The sequence below is a fragment of the Convolutriloba macropyga genome, chromosome 12 (assembly GCF_964194025.1).
Source record: "Convolutriloba macropyga chromosome 12, txConMacr16.3, whole genome shotgun sequence".
Classification (NCBI taxonomy): Eukaryota; Metazoa; Xenacoelomorpha; order Acoela; family Convolutidae; genus Convolutriloba; species Convolutriloba macropyga.
Window position 1 is genome coordinate 3,031,339 of NC_134479.1, and position 22,120 is coordinate 3,053,458.

The 22,120-nt window shown below is 45.3% G+C and overlaps 1 protein-coding gene across 1 annotated transcript in view; it reads left to right on the forward strand.

Moving 5' to 3' along the window:
* Positions 1–22,120, forward strand: part of LOC142350949 (sphingosine-1-phosphate lyase-like) — a 63,845-nt gene that overhangs the window by 13,954 nt on the left and 27,771 nt on the right. The window contains 1 exon segment of the mRNA XM_075402976.1: positions 12,227–12,374. Coding sequence (XP_075259091.1) covers positions 12,227–12,374 — 148 coding nt within the window.

A 22,120-nucleotide genomic window follows, 5' to 3' on the forward strand; every position in this document is an offset into this window, starting at 1 on the left:
ATCTGTTTTCTGGCTCCAAGAAAGTTGCTACCATTGTCACTGAGAAAGAGTCGAGGTTGTCCGCGTCTGGCGATAAATCTTCGGATGGCCGTCATGCAAGTGGTTGTCGTTAAGTCTTCTGTCACTTCCAAGTGCACAGCTCGTGTGACTAGACAATTGAAGAGGCAGATATAGGCTTTTTCTTCTTTGTCCCGCTGAATAACAGTAAAGGGGCCAATATAGTCGATTCCAACGTTTGTAAAAACTACAGGAGACTGGTCTTGTGGAAATCTGATGTCGGGTAGATCCGCCATGGGTGGTTGAAGTCCTTGGCCTTTGAATCGTCTGCAATCAAAGCACCTGTAGGTGATACTGCGAAGGGCGTCTCGAAGACCAAACACGTAAAAGTTTTGTTGTACATAGTTCTTCACATATTCAGTTCCAAAATGCATACAGATTTCGTGGCATTTGATTAGAAAGAGCCGAGTAATGAACTCTTTTGCGTTTAGAATAATTGGGTGTTTCGTGTTGTAACACAATGTACTCTTTTTGGTTCTGCCGCCCACACGCAAAATGTTGTCTTGGAGAAACGGGGAGAACTGTAGAAGTTTGTCTTTCGTTGGAAGAGATTTCTTCTGCTTCATCAAGCAGATTGAGGTACCGAAAGAGTTTTGTTGTGACGCTTTGAACAGATGACTTCTCGATTTCTCAATATCCGTACAGTTGAGAGCTCTTTTTTGCTTGGTTTTAATTATGTCCAGGAAACGAAAGACTTGTGCGGTTGCTTTGAGTAGCTTGGTCCACTTCGAGAATCTCTCGATGTCAATGACTGCGTTTACTGGTTGTTGTATTGTTGTTACGTTTGTTTTCTCCGCGCTGAGTATCTTGTTCCAGCTGTCTTTTGGTTCAAACAAAAACGAGGGTGGAGTTAGCCAAAGTTTTGGCAGCTCATCTGGATCAATACCGCGAGATACGTGATCGGCTGGGTTATGCTTGCCACTGATGTGATACCAGCTATCAGATGATGAGTTTTCTTGAATTTCGCGCACCCTGTTGGACACATAAACTTTAAGCTTGTCCGAGCTCTTAATCCACGCTAGGACTGCTGTGCTGTCACACCAAAAGACGGTTTCCTTGAACAAAATATTTTGGGGCGTTTTAACGAACCTAGCTAAGCGGGTTCCAAGAACTGCGGCCTGAAGCTCCATTTTAGGAATACTGAGCTGCTTGATTGGAGCAACCTTGGCTTTGCTTATGAGAAACGAGCATGAAACGTCATTTTCTGAAGAAGTTCTGATGTAAGCTACAGCTCCATAAGCTAGTTGCGAGGCGTCGCTGAATATGTGCAGTTCATGTAGTTCATTTGCTGATGATTTGGGATTTATGCAGCGAGGAAGTTCAATAGGTGGTGCAGATTGATATTTGTCAATCCATTTTTGGATCAGAATCCGTTTTTCGAGCGGCAAAGGGTCATCCCACGCTAGTCCTTCTTTCCATACATCCTGTAGAATAATCTTTAGTGTAATTACTAGCGGGGCTATAATGCCTAATGGATCAAAAAGACAGGCGATTAGCGACCGAAGTTTCCTGATTGAATAGCTGTTACCGTTGTTTTCAAACTTTGATGGTTTTTTGTGAAATAATCTGTCAACTGACTTATTCCAGTGAACTCCAAGCACTCGATGACAATTTTCGTCGTTTTCTTTGCTGTCGTCAAGATCTTGGATAGCGGATCTTTCGTTTGAGACAAATTTTGTCAAATTGAACCCGCCTTTCGAAAGCGTTTTCTTAAGCAGAGCTGTCTTATCTTTAGCCTTTTGAATTGTCTCGAACGAGTGTACAAAATCGTCCATATAAAAACTGTTGTAGACTAAATCCTTAACGGCCTGGTTTGGTGAGAAATTGCTAGCAGTTTTTTGAAGAACAAAAATTGCTGTTGTTGGCGAGCATCGAGCGCCGAAGATTAGGCGGGTGTACTGGAATTGTTTTATACTTCGCTCAGTTGGCCACAGAAATCTCATGGAGGGTTGATCTGTTTCTATAATGCCGACCTGCATAAACATGGCTTCAATATCAGCCGTGATAGCAACAGGTTTTTCTCTAAATCGAAGTAAGAGCCCGACAAGATTGTTTAGTAGGTCGGGTCCTGTGAGAAGATTGCTATTCAGTGAATTTCCTTTGAATGTTGATGCAGCGTTTGAGACACGGCGCACCTTTCCCGGCTTATTGGGGTTGGTAACAGGATGGTGTGGTAGGTACCAGACGCGATCGGGTGTAGTGTCACTGAAAGTCACTGATTTGACATATCCTTTTTCAGGGTCAGTATCGAGTGTTTTCTGATACATATCTTTCAAGGCTTTGTCTTTCTTGAGTTTTTTGTCAATGCTTTGGACCTGAGCTTTTGCTACGGGGTAATTGTTCTCAAGGGTAACTTTTTCTCTCCAGAGGAGACCGATTTCATATCTTTCTCCTGTATGTCTCACTGTGTTGTTAAGTATTTCTACTGCCCTTTGGTCATTCTTGGAGAGGGAAATTTCGTCTTCTTTTTCCGTTCCAGATGTGTCAATTTTCCAGAAACTGGTCACGGATTCGGCTAAAGGGTCTTCATCATCTTCTGTTGAAAAAGTCATTTCCCTATCAAAAGCCTCAAAACTATCTGACAGAAAGTTTGTTTTTTCGGGTTTGTCATTGTCAAATTTAATGGGGCCTGTTATGGTCCACCCAAGTAGACTGCGAATGGCAAATGGAGTGTTTTTAGGACCCTGCAAGAACTCTCGCTCAAGGATGTACTGTGTTGCATCAATTCCAAGCAGGACTTGGATTTTGTTGTTTTCCAATTGCGGGAAGTTGATGTGTTGTAAATGTGGGTACTTGCTGCATACCTCATTTAACTGTGTCACGGGCGCGTCATCGAAGTGTCAATTTTTAATTGAGTAAACGTAGTTTAGACGGAACAATGGTCGTTGGCTCCGAAAAAGCCCGATGTCAAGCTGTACTAGCTTTGCTTCCATAGAAGAGTCGCCAAAAGCTGTTGAGACGTTCAGAGTCGTTTCCGAGCTTGTGTGTGGTGCATTCAATTTGATAACCATTGGATCAAAAGCATAAGAGATTGTGCTGCAGCTGTCCAATAGCGCGTAGCACTCGAAGTGCTCATTGCGTCCAAATAGTTTGATGGGTATCATTGGCAATTGATTTCGAATTCTCCTCGGGAAGACAGGTGTATAATTTGGCGGTTTTGTTCCGCTATTTATATCTTCGAACGATTCACAAAGGGGCAATTCGTGTTGTGTGATGTTTGTTTTCTGATTAGGGCTATAGTTTTTATCGTGTAGCATTGAATGATGCTTGCGTGAGCATTGTCTACATAATACTTTTGATGGGCAATTTTTGGCATTGTGATTGGGACTTAGACAAATGTAGCAGAGCAGATTTTTCTTCACTTCCGAATTTCGCTCAGATGGTGACATCTGCAAAAATTTAGAACATTTGCCAATGTAGTGGCCGCCTTGATCTACTGGGCATTTCTTGCTCTTAGTTTGCTGAGTGTTGGAAGAATTTATTTCGGAAATTCGGTTGTTGTTCGAGGTAATACTTCCGCTGTTGTTGTTCGGGTAGTACTTCCGCTGTTGTTCATAAACTGTGATGTTCCTCCAATATTGTCTCGTCGCACGTTATGGTGACTATAATTGTTGACTGGCTCGCTTCCTTTTCCGAAACTACCGTTCGTGTTCGAGTTTCTGTTGCCGTATCTTTTGTTGTCGTTTATGTTTTGATTAAAGAACTTGGATTGATGGTTGTTATTTCCATTGTGGTGGTTATTTTTGTCTCGCCGATTTAAATTTGTTTGTTTTCCGTTATCATTCGGTTGATTTTGGAGTGATACGGACTCCTGTAGCTGTTCACAAGCTCTAGCTTGTCTATCCATCCAATTTGAGAGGTCTTCTATTCCTGGGAAGGTACTATTGATATCTACAATGTGTTCGCTCCACTTCATTTTCAAAGACCATGGTAATTTATCTCGTGCTATCCGAACTAAGTATGTTGACTTCAAATCGGCATAGAATCCATGGGCGTTGAATGTTTGAAACAGTTTGCGTAGAAAGCACGCATAGCTGATCAAAGACGCGTGATCGCTTGCTTGTGGTCGTTGCCATAGCTCTAGTTCTTTGGTTAAGGCTGATACGACGTGCTGCGGGTTTCCAAAGCGGCGTTCCAGTTCCGACAACGCTTCGTGATAAAAACCTGGGTTGCACAAGTATCCAGATACGGCCTCTTTTGCTGAACCAATGACTAGGGACTGCAGGTAGCTCATTCTTTCAATGTCCGAGATGTCGCGATTATTGTGGATTATTGATGAAAACGTACTAGACCACTCATTCCATTTCAGAGGATCTCCGTCAAACTTATTTACGCGAATGTCTGGGAGCTTGACCGAGCGGTGGTTGTTTCGAAAGAAGGGCTGGTGTTGATTGTGGTTATGGTAGTTCTGATATTCTCCTGGATACGCGTAGTAACCATTGAGGGCTGGTTGGGTTGTAGCGTAGTTACCTTGTTGTTCTGCGGGGTTTTCGGGATTTCTTTCTGCGTCAGTTTCGTTATAACAAGGTTCACGACCGAGCGTTGTGTTTTGGAAGTTTTTGGAGAGAACATTTTGTTGATGTGCCACGGTTCCAGGGGCAACATATTTGATGTGGTTCGTATCGAAGCTTTTTTTTGTTTCAGCTGGCACACTAACATTTTCCGTGGCAGCTGTTGATCCGTTAGCTTGTGCAATGTAAGTCCGATCTCTTTTCTGATAGCTGTTCTTGCTTAGTGGAGAGGTGTTTGTTGGATTCATGTTGCCTGTTTCTTCGCTCCCAATGAAATACGGGCGATTGGTTGTTAAAGGGGGGGGGGGCCGGCATTTCATTGTTGGATTCGACTTGATTTGTCCTAACAGGGTTGGTGTTTGAGAACGCATGATAGCTGTTGGTGTTAATGTTCACTATTTCATTCTCAGAATTCTTTAGGGTGTTTTGTTGATTCAGCAGTAGGCTGTTTGCATCGCGAACGCAGTTTTCTGTTAGTTGAAGACTAGGGCTATTATTTAGAGGACCTGAGGCTTCGTTTGTTGTTTTTGGCATAGCGCTACTTGTAGGTGAATGATTCAGGGAAATGATCATAGTTGGTCTATTGTCAACATTTTTGTCCAACTGTCTGTTAGGGTCCTCTTGTCTCAATGGAGAATGATTTTTCTGTTGTTGATCAGCACGGAAAATTGACTGATAGTATGAGGGCTCAAAATTGGCCTCGTTAGCTTTCCTATAGGCGTCGAATGGATGATATTGGCTTGTCGGTGTAGTTATCTGGTGGCTAGAGACTAAAGAATTTTGATTTTCTTTTGAGATATCATAATCGTCTGATCCTTGAAGCTGAAAAGCATCAGAAACTCCGGGTTGATCTAGTTGTGACGTTTTGTCTGGTTCGGTTGGGTTTTGATCATTGTTCTGCTTTTCCTCATTGCGTGATACAACTCTTTGAATGTTTCTATTTCTCAGCTCGTAAAGTACGCTGTTGGTCGAGTTGACAAAGTTAGTTAGCTGGTCTTCGATTTTTTCTTGGTTCTGGGCTGCATCAAAAGTGTGCCCAAACGGAGCTCTTGTGTTGTGCTGATTATCCTTATTTCTATTCTCCTTTCTACCTTCAGCTTTGGAAGCAGTTGATAGGTGGCTGTGTATTGATGAGCGACTGCTTGCTCTCGACCGAAGCTGTCTCTTCGTGATCTCGTGCTGTTTGACGGTTTGCATAATTTCAATTTTCATCGACGTGAGTTCTTCCGCTTCTTCGAGAGGTTCTACCACTTGAGTGCTTTCAGATTGCGTCATGAGGTCAACGAGTACTTCAGCTTGTTCCATCAGCTTTTTGAACTCTTGATATGTTTGTAAGATTATTTCAGGCTCCAGATTATCTGAAATTTGTTTTTTGATCTCTCGAAATAGTAGCTGCGTTGTCTTTAATCGTTGTTTAAAAAGCTTGACGGTGCTGCTGATGTTTTGCTTGCCGTTATTCGCTTTTATTTTTCTTGACAAATTTGTCCTCATTTTTTCAAACTTTGTAAGGAGCAGCAGTTTGTGTAAATTGGTTCAGTCTGAAAGCGCTTTCAAAATCCACTCTAATGGCTTTTGGTGTCACAAAATACGGTTAGGTGGTTCAATTTTGGTGACCTTTGGGGTTGATGGAGTGACTATTGGGGGGCTAATTTGACTAATTTGATTGACCTTTGGGGGGCACTTTAGCGACCTTGGGGTCAGGTGTGGTCAACTTGGGTGACCTTGGGGGGCACTTTGATGACCTTGGGTGGGCAGTTTGTGTGACCTTGGAGTCAGGTGTGGTCAACTTGGGTGACATTGGGGGGCACTTTGGTGACCTTGGGGGGCAATTCGTGTGACCTTGGGGTCAAGTGTGGTCAAACTGGGTGATCTTGAGGGGCGCTTTGGTGACCTTGGGGGGCACTTTAGTGACCTTGGGGGGCTCTTTGTGTGACCTTGGAGTAATGTGGTCAAGTTGGGTGACCTTGGGGGGCACTTTGGTGACCTTGGGGGGCTCTTTGTGTGACCTTGTAGGGCACTTTGTTGACTTTGGGGGCACTCTAGGTGACATTGGGGGCACTTAAGTGACCTTGGGGGGCACTTCGTGTGACCTTGGGGGGCACTTTGTGTGACCTTGGAGGAATTTGGTCAAGTTGGGTGACCTTGGGGGGGCACTTTGGTGACCTTGGGGGGCTCTTTGTGTGACCTTGTAGGGCACTTTGTTGACTTTGGGGGCACTCTAGGTGACCTTGGGGGGCACTTAAGTGACCTTGGGAGGCACTTCGTGTGACCTTGGAGTCAGGTGCGGTCAAGTTGGTTGACCTTGGGGGGCACTTTGGTGACCTTGGGGGGCTATTCCTGTGACCTTGGGGTCAAGTGTGGTCAAACTGGGTGACCTTGAGGGGCGCTTTGGTGACCTTGGGGGGCACTTTAGTGACCTTGGGGGGCTCTTTGTGTGACCTTGAAGTAATGTGGTCAAGTTGGGTGACCTTGGGGGGGGGGGGCACTTTGGTGACCTTGGGGGGCTCTTTGTGTGACCTTGTAGGGCACTTTGTTGACTTTGGGGGCACTCTAGGTGACCTTGGGGGGCACTTAAGTGACCTTGGGGGGCACTTCGTGTGACCTTGGGGGGCACTTTGTGTGACCTTGGAGGAATGTGGTCAAGTTGGGTGACCTTGGGGGGCACTTTGGTGGCCTTGGGGGGCTCTTTGTGTGACCTTGTAGGGCACTTTGTTGACTTTGGGGGCACTCTAGGTGACCTTGGGGGGCACTTAAGTGACCTTGGGGGGCACTTCGTGTGACCTTGGAGTCAGGTGTGGTCAAGTTGGGTGACCTTGGGGGGCACTTTGGTGACCTTGGGGGGCTCTTTGTGTGACCTTGTAGGGCTCTTTGTGTGACCTTGTAGGGCACTTTGTTGACTTTGGGGGCACTCTAGGTGACCTTGGGGGCACTTAAGTGACCTTGGAGTCAGGTGTGGTCAAGTTGGGTGACCTTGGTGGGCACTCTGGGTGACCTTGGGGGGCACTTTGGTGACCTGGGTCGTGCTGGCTCGTGGCGGGCACTGCTGGGTTTTGCTGGCTCGTGTCGGGCACTACTGGGGTCGTGCTGGCTCGTGGTGGGCACTGCTGGGACGTGCTGGCTCGTGGCTGGCACTGCTGGGTCGTGCTGGCTCGTGGCGGGCACTGCTGTGTCGTGCTGGCTCGTGGCGGGCACTGCTTTGTCGTGCTGGCTCGTAGCGGGCACTGCTGGGTCGTGCTGGCTCGTGGCGGGCACTGCTGCGCTTTGCTCGCTCGTGGCGGGCACTACTCGGGTCGTGCTGGCTCGTGGCGGGCACAGCTGGGTCGTACTGGCTCGTGAAGGGCACTACTGAGGTCGTGCTGGATCGTGGCGGGCACTGCTGGGTCGTGCTGGCACGTGGCGGACACTGCTGGGTCGTGCTGGCTCGTGGCGGGCACTGCTGTGTCGTGCTGTCTCGTGGCGGGCACTGCGTGGTCGTGCTGGCTCGTGGCGGGCACTGCTGGGTCGTGCTGGCTCGTGGCGGGCACTGCTGGGTCGTGCTGGCTCGTGGCGGGCACTGCTGGGTCGTGCTGGCTCGTGGCGGGCACTGCTGGGTCGTGCTGGCTCGTGGCGGGCACTGCTGGGTTTTGCTGGCTCGTGGCTGGCACTACTGGGGTCGTGCTGGCTTGTGGCGGGCACTGCTGGGTCGTGCTGGCTCGTGGCGGGCACTGCTGTGTCGTGCTGGCTCGTGGCTGGCACTACTGGGGTCGTGCTGGATTGTGGCGGGCACTGCTGGGTCGTGCTGGCTCGTGGCGGGCACTGCTGGGTCGTGCTGGCTCGTGGCGGGTACTGCTGGGTCGTGCTGGCTCGTGGCGGGCACTGCTGGGTCGTGCTGGCTCGTGGCAGGCACTGCTGGGTTTTGCTGGCTCGTGTCGGGCACTACTGGGGTCGTGCTGGCTCGTTGCGGGCACTGCTGGGTCGTGCTGGCTCATGGCGGGCACTGCTGGGGTCGTGCTGGCTCGTGGCGGGCACTGCTGGGTCGTGCTGGCTCGTGGCTGGCACTACTGGGGTCGTGCTGGCTCGTGGCGGGCACTTCTGGGTCGTGCTGTCTCGTGGCGGGCACTGCTGGGTCGTGCTGGCTCGTGGCGGGCACTGCTGGGTCGTGCTGGCTCGTGGCGGGCACTGCTGGGTCGTGCTGGCTCGTGGCGGGCACTGCTGGGTCGTGCTGGCTCGTGGCGGGTACTGCTGGGTCGTGCTGGCTCGTGGCGGGCACTGCTGGGTCGTGCTGGCTCGTGGCAGGCACTGCTGGGTTTTGCTGGCTCGTGTCGGGCACTACTGGGGTCGTGCTGGCTCGTTGCGGGCACTGCTGGGTCGTGCTGGCTCGTGGCGGGCACTGCTGGGGTCGTGCTGGCTTGTGGCGGGCACTGCTGGGTCGTGCTGGCTCGTGGCGGGAACTGCTGTGTCGTGCTGGCTCGTGGCTGGCACTACTGGGGTCGTGCTGGCTTGTGGCGGGCACTGCTGGGTCGTGCTGGCTCGTGGCGGGCACTGCTGGGTCGTGCTGGCTCGTGGCGGGTACTGCTGGGTCGTGCTGGCTCGTGGCGGGCACTGCTGGGTCGTGCTGGCTCGTGGCAGGCACTGCTGGGTTTTGCTGGCTCGTGTCGGGCACTACTGGGGTCGTGCTGGCTCGTTGCGGGCACTGCTGGGTCGTGCTGGCTCGTGGCGGGCACTGCTGGGGTCGTGCTGGCTCGTGGCGGGCACTGCTGGGTCGTGCTGGCTCGTGGCTGGCACTACTGGGGTCGTGCTGGCTCGTGGCGGGCACTTCTGGGTCGTGCTGGCTCGTGGCGGGCACTGCTGGGTCGTGCTGGCTCGTGGCGGGCACTGCTGGGTCGTGCTGGCTCGTGGCGGGCACTGCTGGGTCGTGCTGGCTCGTGGCGGGCACTGCTGGGTCGTGATGGCTCGTGGCGGGCACTGCTGGGTGGTGCTGGCTCGTGGCGGGCACTGCTGGGTCGTGCTGGCTCGTGGTGGGCACTGCTGGGTTTTGCTGGCTCGTGGCTGGCACTACTGGGGTCGTGCTGGCTTTTGGCGGGCACTGCTGGGTCGTGCTGGCTCTTGGCGGGCACTGCTGGGTCCTGCTGGCTTGTGGCTGGCACTACTGGGGTCGTGCTGGCTTGTGGCGGGCACTGCTGGGTCGTGCTGGCTCGTGGCGTGTACTGCTGGGTCGTGCTGGCTCGTGGCGGGTACTGCTGGGTCGTGTTGGCTCGTGGCGGGCACTGCTGGGTTTTGCTGGCTCGTGTCGGGCACTACTGGGGTCGTGCTGGCTCGTGGCGGGCACTGCTGGGTCGTGCTGGCTCGTGGCGGGCACTGCTGGGCCGTGCTGGCTCGTGGCGGGCACTGCTGGGTCGTACTGGCTCGTTGCGGGCACTGCTGGGTCGTGCTGGCTCGTGGCGGGCACTGCTGGGGTCGTGCTTGCTCGTGGCGGGCACTGCTGGGTCGTGATGGCTCGTGGCGGGCACTGCTGGGTGGTGCTGGCTCGTGGCGGGCACTGCTGGGTCGCGCTGGCTCGTGGTGGGCACTGCTGGGTTTTGCTGGCTCGTGGCTGGCACTACTGGGGTCGTGCTGGCTTTTGGCGGGCACTGCTGGGTCGTGCTGGCTCTTGGCGGGCACTGCTGGGTCCTGCTGGCTTGTGGCTGGCACTACTGGGGTCGTGCTGGCTTGTGGCGGGCACTGCTGGGTCGTGCTGGCTCGTGGTGGGCACTGCTGGGTCGTGCTGGCTCGTGGCGGGTACTGCTGGGTCGTGCTGGCTCGTGGCGGGTACTGCTGGGTCGTGTTGGCTCGTGGCGGGCACTGCTGGGTTTTGCTGGCTCGTGTCGGGCACTACTGGGGTCGTGCTGGCTCGTGGCGGGCACTGCTGGGTCGTGCTGGCTCGTGGCGGGCACTGCTGGGCCGTGCTGGCTCGTGGCGGGCACTGCTGGGTTGTACTGGCTCGTGGCGGGCACTGCTGGGTGGTGCTGGCTCCTGGCGGGCACTGCTGGGTCGTGCTGGCTCGTGGCGGGCACTGCTGGGTTTTGCTGGCTCGTGGCTGGCACTACTGGGGTCGTGCTGGCTTTTGGCGGGCACTGCTGGGTCGTGCTGGCTTGTGGCGGGCACTGCTGGGTCGTGCTGGCTCGTGGCTGGCACTACTGGGGTCGTGCTGGCTTTTGGCGGGCACTGCTGGGTCGTGCTGGCTCGTGGTGGGCACTGCTGGGTCGTGCTGGCTCGTGGCGGGTACTGCTGGGTCGTGCTGGCTCGTGGCGGGTACTGCTGGGTCGTGCTGGCTCGTGGCGGGCACTGCTGGGTCGTGCTGGCTCGTGGCTGGCACTACTGGGGTCGTGCTGGCTTGTGGCGGGCACTGCTGGGTCGTGCTGGCTCGTGGTGGGCACTGCTGGGTCGTGCTGGCTCGTGGCGGGTACTGCTGGGTCGTGCTGGCTCGTGGCGGGCACTGCTGGGGTCGTGCTTGCTCGTGGCGGGCACTGCTGGGTCGTGCTGGCTGCTCGGATGATGTAGACTTTGTAACATAATTCGCCGGACCCGAACTTTGTAATATAACAATTTAAGAATGCTGATGATTTTAACAATTGCTTCACGGAAACCTGTTTTTCAAAAAAAAATACGGGAAAGATCTTGAGTTATAGTTACGCAAACCCTGTTGTTAATTTTTGATTAAGTCTCTTCAGGGGGGGGGGTAGCTTTCTAAGGCCCCGAGAAGTTAAATATTATAAATTTGCACATTGCTCAAAGTTAAGATTAAATAAGTCTTATCTGAACGTTGACAAATTCTGCTAAGATTGACGGTCTCCTATCCCCTCTGATGTTCTTCTGAAGGCAGCTTTTGTTCACATTTGCCCCAGTTCCAATTTGATTCGATTTGGCAATGTTATCCTTAATTCTGCATCAGTAACTGTAGCTCATTCCACCCAGTTCCCTACACATCTGGGGTGAAGACTTGAAGGGTTGACGATTCTTTGTGTTTGTTATCGGAGCGCCAAATGACATTGGCCATCTAGTCCCGGTCGGGGGAGTTGCCGATGTCGTCTTTCTTTTTCAATTCCTTGGGTTTTGTTGTTTCAAAATAGGATCCTTGTTTCAATTTCTTTATTCAATCATTTTTTTGTTTCGCCACGTGCACCTTTGTTTAGCTTGTTTTCGATGATTATGATTCAAACGTGTCGAAGAAATCAAGTTTACAACAATTAGGCGGCAAAATGTACTTAAGATTCGAGCAATGCCTTACTATTTGGAGCCAAAGTGGAGGGGGAGGAGGAGGACAACTTACAGATTCCAGCTGAATTCCTTTTGTACCTAAAATATGTCCAGCATACTACCCGGCCTAGACTAATTTAATGTGCAAGATTATACTGTTATAATAATAATAATGTAATTAACCACACTTATTAGGAGGACTCAAAAGATACAATTTCAATTAACTTTCCATCAAACACGAAACAGTCGATTTGAGGTGACAATGTGTTACCTGATGTAGCTTGTAGTCAAATCCAAGATGACAGACCCAAGCAAACTTTCCAGCAACTGCCCAGAGATTAAAAAATACCCACTTTGAGAAGTGTAACAATGTCAGATGCGAAGAAAAATTTTTGTTTATTCTCTGTTGGAAATTCTTTAAAGGTGGAATTGTTTGTTTTCAGGTGGAATCTACGCGACTCCGACTACTGGTGGAAGTAGGAGTGGTGGAATAATAGCAACTGCATGGGCCACTATGTTATACCATGGAGAAAAGGGATACATTGAGTCAGCTGGAATGGTTGCAAACACAACACAGAAAATTGCAAAAGGGTCAGAAAAACTTTTCAACCTTCTCTGTTTCCATCTCATCACACTTGCACTCATGTCGAAAAGAAGAAGAATGCCATACTAACTCCCAAAAATATGAAACAGAACTCTCGCAATAATAAAAAACGGTTATAAGAGCGGCCATTTTATGTAAGATTTGGGCATTTTTGACCCGATGTTCCTGTAGACACAAATTAGAAATGCCAGAATTTCAAATTAATCTATTGGGTTGTTTCTTATCAAAAATAAGATGTAAACACTCTGCCGTTTTCCCGCCTTATAATGAACAAATCTCGTTATCAAAAGGACAAAACCAACAATTTTTTACGATTCACGCTGAACATACCAGGCTTTTCGGGTATTGACAAAACCAAACACTTTTGTCTAATCTATTTTTTGTAATTATTGTTGGTTTTTTGGACTAGGGAAGAAATTCTGATCGCCTTTGCCATCATCTTTTCGTGAAATTGATGAATCGTTTCTGAAGGGCATAAAACAATCTTTCGTAACGTTTTATTGAACCACAAGCACCTTCAGCATGATATTATTATGGCAAAAGCAAGCGACATCAAAACCAGAAAGTCTAACAACATTTTTTGACCGGTCTTAGTCTAAGATTGGTAACCGATTTGCTTATGAAACCTAATCATAAAAAGACTCAAAAGAACACAATTGATTTAGTTCCCAGGTTGAGGTCCAAACCCAAATTGAGCTATGATCAGACCCACTCGTGTGCTTGCCGAGTGTTCCCAGACCGAAATTACAGGAATTGGACCGAGCTTCGAGCGCAAAGTAGTTTGGGCCATGGTCTGATTTAGGTCTGATCAGAAGCCAATTCGGTCTGGAAGGTCTGATCAGAGGCCACTTCGGTCTGGAAAATCTGGTTAGAGGCGGACTCGAGCCCACTTGAGTCTGATCAGAGGCCATGTCGAATACACTTGAGTCTGAGCATTTTTTTGGTTTTTTTTAATGAGTAGGTAATAATGGCTCTGTCAGGAGCCAGAAAAAAGGTAACTGTTCTGATCAGAGACACATTTGAAGTCCCTTACCTCCGATCAGAACGATCAGGACAAAAACGTCCAACCGCTAACAAGTGGTGAGTCCTTTCATAAAGAAAAATATCAACCGTAGACTCAGACGTTTGTTATAAATAACTGTCAAACTTTATCTATGGTGCCAGCAAACTTAAGCAATGGCTCGCAAATTTTTCATTTTATGAATTTCTGTTAATATTTTTTTCACAAAAGGTATGATTATAGTCTGGACAATGATCTGAATTTGAGTCTGATCATAAGCGCAATATAGTCTGGACCGTAGTATGCGTACCGTCTGATCAGAAGTTATCTTTGTCAGGAAAGTCTGATCAGAAGTCTTTATAGTCTGGATAGTCTGATTATAGCTCAATTTGGGTCTGGGCCTCAACTTGGGTGGTAGTCTCAACTTTTCAAGCGCAAGCTTGATTTAGTTTGATTTTTATTGGTTTTGATTGATTGATGACTTCTGATTCATTTTCATTTCTAGAAGTTCGGATTATATGTTTAACTCTTTGTGCAACCTAGCAATTCATTGTATCAGGAAATCTTTTGCGATTAATTTGTAAACTTTGATGACATTTTAACAACAAATATATTGAAAGCAAGCAAACCTCTGATATTGAAACACTGAAAAAATAAACAAATATTATCAACATCAGGAAGTACTCTATAAAATTTTTCTTGTTATCGTTTCTAATAAACCCATAGCTCGAAATGTTTGCTGTATTTAATAACGTTTTAAGGGAGCCATCACTTAGTGACAATAGCGAAGAACGGGAGAAAACAAGATAGATATGGGGGAAAAGGAAGCAAGAAAAGAAAATAGATATGTACAAGAAAAGAAGAAAAAGTAACAAGAAATGATGTCTACAGACAATTGTCTCTCAGCAACAAACTAAACATTTTTAATTTCATTTAGAAATGCTTAAGAAGAGCAAAGTTGACAAAGAAGGCATGGGTCTTCATCCGACGTAATTTTTACAAAATTATATACGACATCTCCAATGGACGATCAAAAGAGCTGGAAAATTATGGGCGAGGGTGAGACCTCAATTACTGAACAGTAAGATGACCAAACGACAACAAGCCTTAGTAGTCCAAAACTGTTTAGAAAGCGGCTTCTCTTCGACGTTGCTACAAGATTCTGGCAGAAGGGAGAAATCAAGAAGTTTCAACAGTGGATCGACAGGAGGTATCGATATATATGGAGTCACAAGAAGGAGCCCCCACTGAAAACGATGCAACGAGTTCAGAAGAACATGCAGGATGTAAGGAGTTCGCTCGGAATAGAGTCCATACGTTGGAAAATGGAGCAAAGGAGCCTCCAGCGCATCGGACATGTAATGCAAATGACTAATGACAGACCCATGAAGAAAGCGATCCTGGGTTTAGAAGCTGCCTTAGAAAGCTGCCATTTAGAAAACACACCCGGGAACAGGAAGAAGACGAGGAGCACACCGCAGAACTGGCGCCGTTTGGTGAGGGAAGCAGGAATAGACCCGACGGAACTGGACCGCCTAACAGAAAACAATAAGACATGGCGGGACATAGTAGCCAGACGGATGTAGCACCTCGAAAACCGGGAGAAGAATCGAGGTCACTACAAAGATGGAGTAATCGGAACGCCAACGAATCGGAACGCCAACGAATGTCGAACTACAAAGGAGACCCCTCGCATGCCCTCATTGCCAAAAGGAATCGGGAAATGCCGCAGGATTGGGCATCCACATCAAGAGAATGCATGGAAAGAGTGAAGCATTGTTCAAATGTACGAGGTGCAGCAATCTCATTAAATTGGAAGCCACGAGAAAGAACCATGAAAGGACATGCACGGGGGAGAAGATGATGAGGACCTCGAAAAAATGCCGAACGTGCCAAAAAGTTGTGATGGCGACGAATTTCGCCCGCCACAGGAAGTTGTGTAGCTCAAATCAGACCTACCCACAGGAACCAGCCATAATCTACAAACCAAAATACGTACCATGCCCAGGATGCAAAAAGCCGATATCAGCAACAAACTTGGGTCGACATCGCCGAATATGTTGCGGCAGCATCAATTAACTCGCAACAAAAGTGCTCAACCCCGTGCAAAGGGGATGCAGAGGGTACCCTCTGAGTAGAGCGAAAGCTATAAAAGTAATAGTGATAAGGAACGCTATCCGTTTAGATGCAACGTCTATTGAAAGAAGGGACGTCAAGGCGGAAAACCTTAAAAAGTATAACGGAATTCCATACCTTGAGTTTCCTTTAAGAACTTTTCAGTACAGCCAAAAACAGACGCAACAATCCGAAAACCAACTTTACACAAACCCGTGAGAGAATTTTACAGCTGCATGATGAGTCTAACACAGAATGCACTCCATCAAGATCAATAGTGAGCATTCACAAGAGAAAAAAACGACCATTACATAGGAGCAGGGCATACAAAAACAATAGTTATGATGACTGAACTAACTTCCAAGAAGCGAATGAATTTAGCTACAAAAAGCAAACTATCGGACCCCTTTTTGTAAGATGCAATGTTGTTACAAATATATCAAACAGCAAACCAAGCTCCCATACAAAATTGAAAGGAAACGAACAAGGCACCAATCAAATGTCAGTAATAAATCTGATTTCAGTTCAAATCAATAATTTAACACTAACAACCAAGACCAACAAAAAGCACAAAAGAAAACACAGTCAAGTCTGCATCAATCAATACAATGTCTTCTATCCTGAAAACAGGAGAAAAGTCATCAAATAATATGAGGCCCATACTCAGCAGAAATCAAAAGACAACAGATAACGACAGCAGATATGGACTATCAACAGACGACCAAAGCGACGACCAACAACCAACCAACGTCAGCCTACAAAATAGCGCAATGCACTATGAACTGCAAACAAAAGGAAAAGAAGCCAGAAAAAGAGAAGGAGACACACGATCCATGATGTGAACCTCACCTCAATAAATGCTCAATTTCAGGAAACTCAAGTTCAAAGTACTTCATATAATTACGGAGATATTCAAAATCAAGAACAGCAATGTCTTCAATCCAAAAAATTAATCAAAATGCGAGCAATATTATTGTAAACATTCAATCGAATAGCTGGAAATCTTTCAGAAAAGCTATCAATAACCTAATTAAAAAAGGAAAACAATTTTTTAAATTTTCATCTCAGTGCACAAGACCAAAGATTACCAAATTACATCACCATAGCTGACCAACAAGCAGACAGACAGATTCAACATACACAGCCAACAGACATTTTTTTCCACGAAACGCAAAACAACAACTTTTCACATCCAGCATTCATCCTCCGAAAACTCAACTCGAAAACTTCAACTGAGATCCAATGAGATGGCACGAGCGATTTAGTCCTTCCAAAGTCACAATACATGATAATGCTACAACGGCAGATGCATAATTTAAAAACACTCTCAAATTCGCGCTAAAGATAGCATCATCAAATACTCAAACAACGGAGAGGATTTACACATAAGCAATGCCAGAAATACAAAAAAGATTTAGGAAACCACAACATGTAGACAATTGGTTCAAATTTTGTTACTTCATTGTTTTACTTCAAACCTTCAACCCTCAGCTGTCCTTAAAAATGCTAAATATAATTTTCGGCCAACAAAGATAATCCGATGGAATGAGCGCTTCCTTAGACAAGCTATTACGTATCCGAATTCAACACATTCTAAGGAGTGGATCAATAATTAAGTAAAAGCTTGAGAAGATTTGTGAACATCTCAAAGACCAATGAACCAAGAAAACAGTTTTTCTAGAAGATCAAACAGACTCTTCCAACAGCAAAGTAACAAAAGATACCCTTTATGTGGATACAACCACAGCTTGGCAAATTGCACCCAATTCCTCAAATTAGATATTAACGAGAGACAACAAACAGTAAGTCAACTAAAAATTTGCCCAAGTTGCCTCACCGAACACCCTAAAGAACAGTGTAACACATAATATCGATGTCGCATCGAAAACTACAAGGATTCCAACACTCAATAATCCACAGATACAACTTCCACAGTTCGCAGACTTTTTTCCAACTCATCAACAAAAAATAAAAAACAACCTTGTTCAAAACATTCCGCAAAAATTAATCATAACAATTGTTGTCAACACAACATTGGTACCACACAGAGACAAGCAAAAAACAGATCGCAAATTCAACCACATGATTTCTACTATGGAAGAATTTTTGAACGCAATCAAAACGATCAATACACGAATTGCCATACACGAAAAGCCCTTTGTCAAAACAATATTACTAACATTTTCAATCAGAAATACAATCTCAAAAACGATAATTGGAGCAACTTCCGTAAAATTTATGACATCCCAACAGCTTCATGCTAAAAACAAATTCACGACACCAGAAGAATAGACACTCCAATAATCAAACAGACCCACAAAATCAATTCCAAACACAACAAAAATATAGCAACTACAACAACAGCACACAACCATAATTTCACACATGCATCATTAACCAAATGCTTAATTAACCAGTCGAAATTCCTAACTCTATTTTCGCCGACTACGATAACATAGATAACATCATTTTCCCAAGGATGCGAGATAATAGTCTATGAGTTTGGAGCTGATGCCTTGATATTAATAGTGATATCACTCAAAATTAAAAATGGAAAACCAGGAATGCCATACTTGACACAGCTTGGATGGACCGTTACAAGACCAATAATGCAGAAATTCAAGTCAAGCAGTAAGAAACAGGAAATCAGTTGCAACATCACGCTTTACAACATAATCAAAACTCCAGAAAACCAGGAAACCGTGTGGAAGACATGCTTTAATTGTTTTGGACCATGGAGGTAAAAAATTAGGTGAACCAAGAAAACTTGAGCACAGATGACAGGAAAGCACTTAAAACACTAGAAAATACAACGAGTCACAATAGTTTTTGTTATGAGATTGGACTCCCTCGGAAAGATGACAGTAAACTACCTAACAACTAATTTCTTCTCCCAGCACAATTGCAGTCGCTTGAAAATCTAGTTCAGCTGGAGCCAGATCTTTCCTATTGTTACCAACAAACCAATGAAGCGGACATCGAGAGAAAAAATTTTTGATAAAACGCAGCGGCAACCCAATTTCAAGAAGTCAAAATTTTGGTATCTTTCGCACCAACACGTTGAACATGAAATGAAGAAAAAACGTCAGACGAATCAGAATTGCAGCTTCAGCATTTAAAGGACATTCGTTTAACGAAGCTCTTTTGACGGGACCGTATATACTGTGTAACCTTGTTGGAGTCTTACTGAGATTTTGACCGTACAAAAAAGCAGCAAACGGTGATATTAAAGCCGTGTTTATGCCAATTTCCATAAAAGCAGAGGATCAAGACGCATTCAGGTTTTTGATTTTTGTTGCACAAAGATGGAGAGGAAAACAATTTCAAGTACCAGAGAAAGGCTTTTAGTTCAAAAAATTCCCCATCATGTGGAATGTACATGCTCCACAGATGTGCAGAAAAAAATAATCCTGAACAATTTCTACATTGATGATTACAATCAAAGTTTAAACACAATCAAAAATGCAGCAATCATAACAACAGAAGTAAAAAAGGTGTTACAAAAGTTGGCTTCAAGCTCACGTAAACTTTCAATAACGACCTAAACACGGTATTGAAAACACCTGGAGAAAATGTAGACACAGTGACAGAACAACCCAATGGAATGCAAGTGATGACATTTTTGTCTTCAGAAAAGCAGACTTAAAACTGGATGTCACCAATATGCAACAACGTCAGTTGCTGTCACTTGCACCATAGTTATTTGATCGCCTTAAAATCATCATAATGTTTTCTATTACAGTACGATGAATTTTTCAATCAATAAATAAACAAGGTAACAATTGTAAAAATCAGATACCCAGAAAATTTCAACACGACGGATGTCGTCAAATTCAGGGTCGTCAGCAAGGGGCCGTCAAATTCGAACGGATATCAATTACTTCAGTTAGCAGGTGCCTGATTTCTAACCTAGATGCCAAGCATGAGCTACACAAAATTTTCGAAGCATCACGTGCTGCAATAGCAGCTGCAATTTACATCAGATCAAGCAGTGCATAAGACGGTTTTTGCTATTTATATGGCACATGTAATAATGCTACACAACATTAGATGCAGTGCGCTCCAACCACAAGAAACGTAAGGATGGCTGGTCACACGGTGGAACTTCAACCTGCCGAAACAAAACCTGATGGTCACTGTTTTGTTACCGGGTCTCGGTGCCAGAAATAAAAGTGATAAAACAAGCTTCACATTTTATTGATCCACAAGCGCCTTCATGTTCGCATTGTAGCGGCAATAGCAAACTGCATCAAAAACTGCAAATCTGGCTACTTTTTTGACAGGTTTTAGTCTAGGATCGGTCAAGGAAATAATTCTGAAACCTAAAACTGTTAGAACAAAAAGAGCGCAGCCGACTTATTTTATCAGTAAGCTCCACAAAATATATATATGGGGTTTGAAGGCATTCGTTGTTGTGCAAGTAATTTGCAAGGATTTGCAAGCTTTTTAAAGCTCTTGATTCTGATTTGCTAAAATTTTTACTTATATGATAATACTTAAAAAGGCTTAAATGATTAAGAAAATAATGAATTATATCTCACTGAGTAGATTGCTCTTTTCTACTACTCAGTAACGATTCCTTCCCGCCAGTTAGTGGAGTTATCCAGAGTTAGTTGAAGTTAACCAGAAGTTGCTTGTAATGTCGAATTGGTATAATTTTGGGGAAAATATACAAAATGTTAACTGAATCGAATGTATTTGGGATGAAAACTACATTTTTTGAAAACTAAAACAATTGCTTTCTTCAAATCAAACTTTTAACTTGCTTTTGCCGGGCATATACTTGACCCAGAATGTCACAATAGAGTGTTGTTTTTGCAAGACTCCATTTACCCAATTAGAAAACAATTATGGAACTAATGTCAAATAACGAGGAGAGAGAACGTTTTTTCAAGGGTCTGTTTCTCACTTTGGTACAATTTACGTTAAAAAGTCATCTTAACAAGTTCATGCTTCCTCGTCATAAGCAATTCTGAAAAACTACTAGTTGGCTATAAAACAATTTCTAAAACGGGTGCTTCTTAGCGTTGTCACGTGTCGTGCGCTAAATTGCGTATTTAGTACAAGTGGGCGGGTCTTTAACCCCAAATATATGACAGTTGTTTTGATGCTACACATCATGAGATATGGTGTGCTCCCGGCACAAAAAGCGTAAGGAGGCTGGTCACCTAAGGGCAAACGGACCAGTAAAAACAAAAATCTGATGATGATTATTTTGTTCCCGGGTCGCAGCGCCAGAAATAAAGGTGATAAAACTTCTCATTAACTCGGCAAAAGCAAACTGCACCAAAAATAGCAACTATGGCAACTTTTTGGCAGATCATACACAGGCCATAAGAGCGCAGCCGACTTAGACTTACACGCCTTTTATTACACAGTCTTTTTTTATAAGGGTACTTGTTCAGGAAATGGATGAAATATTTTTTCGCTGAATAGATTGCTCTTTTCATTTACTCAAAGGAACTGGTAACTTCCGGCCAGTTAAGGATGTTAATTTCAAATCACGAGACGAGAAAAAGTTTTTTCACGGGTCTGTTTCTCACTTTTATGTTATGTTTTTCTCACTTTTGGTCGTAGCTACAAATTAACTTCAAAAATTACAAATTAACTTCAAAAATTGTTACAAAAACTACAAATTAACTTCAAAAATTGTTACAAAAACAGATGTGTCATAATCTTAAATAAAAAACCATTAAATAGCCACATTCCCATCGTGGCTGAAGGGGAAAAGACCGCGTTACAATTAGCCTTCATAGTTTCATTCATTCATGTAGTTCGATTATTATTGTTCTGCTGCAATAGTCTGGACCCGTTGCCGGTAGGGTACCCGCAACGACTCGAAGAGTGGTGCAATATAAACCCTCATGCTTTTCACTGTCTTCCTTCTCTCCATTGTTGTATCTCTGGATTTCATTAATACTTAAAGGCATTCTGTCTCCAAATTTTTCACAAGAAAAACACAAGAAAAAAGATGTGTTCAGGTAAATAAATGTTATAATTCGTGTGAAAGTATCTTTCTCGTTTCACCGTGTGAACACTTGAGCAAATAGATTAGCGAAGTTACTTCGTAGTTGTGTAACTGTTTGGTTTCTCACGAGAGTGCTCTCACTTAATTCACAAATTGTATGTAACAGGTTTCCTAATTCTTTTATTAGTTGTACTGATCTGTTCTGAACATATTTTTATCATTATTTGATTGGTTACCACAGACAAAATTTTTCACTTAGTGTGTTAAAAATGATTTCAATTTGTTTTTGCTTTTGCTAAAATTGCGAGTGTGAGATTGCTTATCTCCAGCACATGAATGAACATATTCTGCAGTGACATAAGTCTTCAGTGATGTAACCATAGCATCTGATGATATTATGGTATATTTGTTTCTAAGTTGATTTATCGGCCAGGTTCGGGGAGAAAAAAACTAAAGAAACCTGTAGTCATGTTTATTAAGAGAGTAATGTTTTAGGCCACTTTTTAGTGTTAAATTTCTGAAAATAATTCAATATTAGTAGAGATTACTGGTAAATATAGAAATTAGTCCTCGACCGTGTAATTTAATTCAATATTTACCCCCCCCCCCCACACACACACCTGGAATTAATAGGTCTTTTCATAAATTCC